Genomic DNA, 2,041 nt, shown 5'->3' with positions numbered 1-2,041 from the left:
TCACCTCTATGGTTTGTCTTACAAGGGTACAAGTGAATCTTTCTAAAAGTAGAGTATAAATGTCTTAACACAATAACTAAGTAAATGTCATAAAGTGTATGTTAACCAGTTTGGTGAAAATATTTCAAATTGTATACAAAAACACCATTCTGTACCCCATGATTGCATTAATGTACACAGCTATCATTTAATTAAAAAAAAGAAAAAAAGAAAAGAAAAACATATATATATAACCAGTATACTGTTCTAGTTTTGTGTTTATTGGTGGTGTGTTTGGTTCTGATTCTTCGTTTTGGAAACCCTTTGCTACTCCACACTTAGACCTGTATCCTCCACTTAATGCCATAAAACCATACAAGCGTGCACAGTATTTATCCCAGTTGCCAGGGTAAGATTTTTGAAGATCTTGCATAGTAGAAAAATTGAGAAACTTAAAATCTAATAGAACAAATAATCTGAGAAAGACTAGACATTTAGTTCACTGTTGAACTAAAATGACCACATACATATATCTTTGCTGCTAAAATAAGACCATGAATAGGAGATATGAATTAAAGAAAATTTTAAAGGCACAATTTTTAAAGTAGCAATACTAAATATCATGCACGTTACATTTAACGTTTCTTGTTTACCAGATTTTAAACTTCTTTCTTCATCTATATTTTCAATATGATATGTATTTATTTTTCTATATGAAAGATAACATATGTACTAAGACAATATTCTCAATATTTGATCCCCATCCAAGTGTTCAGCATTTTTGGTGTCCCATGATATATTTAGGACATTTACAAATCCTAGCAATTTCTATGATTGCCCACTGTGATTAAGGATCAATGTTTGTATGGGTTGTATGGATCGATAGTGGGAGGTGAAGGAGAGGCATGTGGGAAGTGAAGAATTGAGGCAGTATTCCTGATAACACGGCCTTCATTTGGGGTGAGAGAATCCCAAACATTGAGGGCTTGTTAGGTCATGTAAGTTAGCATTAGTAGTGTTTGTTAATCACCTTATGCTTTTATACAAATGAATGGTTTTTTGCTGTATACAGCATTAGTGACCAGAGATTAGACTGTTAGAGATTAGAATGATTAATGGAGCATGAAAAAAGAGAGAGAATTAAATAGTTGAGGTAGAAAATTAGGTTTGTGTAGAGAATTTAAGGAAAAATAGAGACAATAAAAATGAGCCGGTTTTCCATGACAGATTCATGTGGACACTTACCCAATTTCTTAGGTGTAACAGTCCAGACATATGTTTTCTTCTCTCCAGCTTGGATAATCTCACTGCCATTGTTTTTCAGGGTGTTGATACTTGCTTCATAATCCTGAGATGCTTCCAACCCAACTGAAATCTTAAAAAAAAAAAATCATGGCAATGAGGGCAGCACTTGAATGCGTATAATTATGAAATGCTATTCTCAAAATGGTGCTTAAATCATTGTTGTGAATTAGAGCAGTTTTTTTTGTTTGTGGAATATGGAAACAAGTTTCATCCCCCAACAGTATCATTTTACATTTGAGAACAAAGATAATATGGCAATATTGGAGGAAAATATTAAAGCATCCTTTAAGTTTTGTTAGATTTTTGCCTCAAATCAAAGGGAACGACCTACCTCTACACATGTATTCAGGTAGCTGAAGACACTGACAATCAAATCAAATTGTTCATTTTGAACAACCGAAAAGGGCAAGTCAATCTTAACAAAGAAAGACTGGGAGACTTCCAGAGTGATTGTTGATGAAATGCCAAATCCAGCCTCACCATTCACACAGAAGCCATTTGCCTTCCATTGAGTTATAGTATCAGGAATCAGGAATGAAAGATTTGCTGAACCTGAGGAACTGCAAGGAGAGTTACTGGTAAAACACATACTTCGTTTAAACTAAGAATCTAAATTCAGTCCAGAGCAAGCAAAAATAGTGTCAACTGAAAGTTAAAAAAATGAGTTATAGTGTTTGGTCAGGACAGTAGATAAAAATCATAAGAGCCAGATTTCTGTATAATTTTAACTTTAGAAAGGTCACATTTCTTAAACACC

At 33.6% G+C, this 2,041-nt stretch overlaps 1 protein-coding gene across 1 annotated transcript in view; it reads right to left on the bottom strand.

Moving 5' to 3' along the window:
• The window catches only part of LOC100945761 (ovostatin homolog 2-like), a 55,343-nt gene that overhangs the window by 26,449 nt on the left and 26,853 nt on the right, over positions 1 to 2,041 (bottom strand). The window contains 2 exon segments of the mRNA XM_023509145.1: positions 1,224 to 1,354; positions 1,616 to 1,844. Coding sequence (XP_023364913.1) covers positions 1,224 to 1,354; positions 1,616 to 1,844 — 360 coding nt within the window.

Source organism: Otolemur garnettii, unplaced genomic scaffold (genome assembly GCF_000181295.1).
Source record: "Otolemur garnettii isolate 467f Iridium unplaced genomic scaffold, OtoGar3 scaffold00423, whole genome shotgun sequence".
Taxonomy (NCBI): domain Eukaryota; kingdom Metazoa; phylum Chordata; class Mammalia; order Primates; family Galagidae; genus Otolemur; species Otolemur garnettii.
This window is presented reverse-complemented; position numbering and strand designations above follow the sequence as displayed.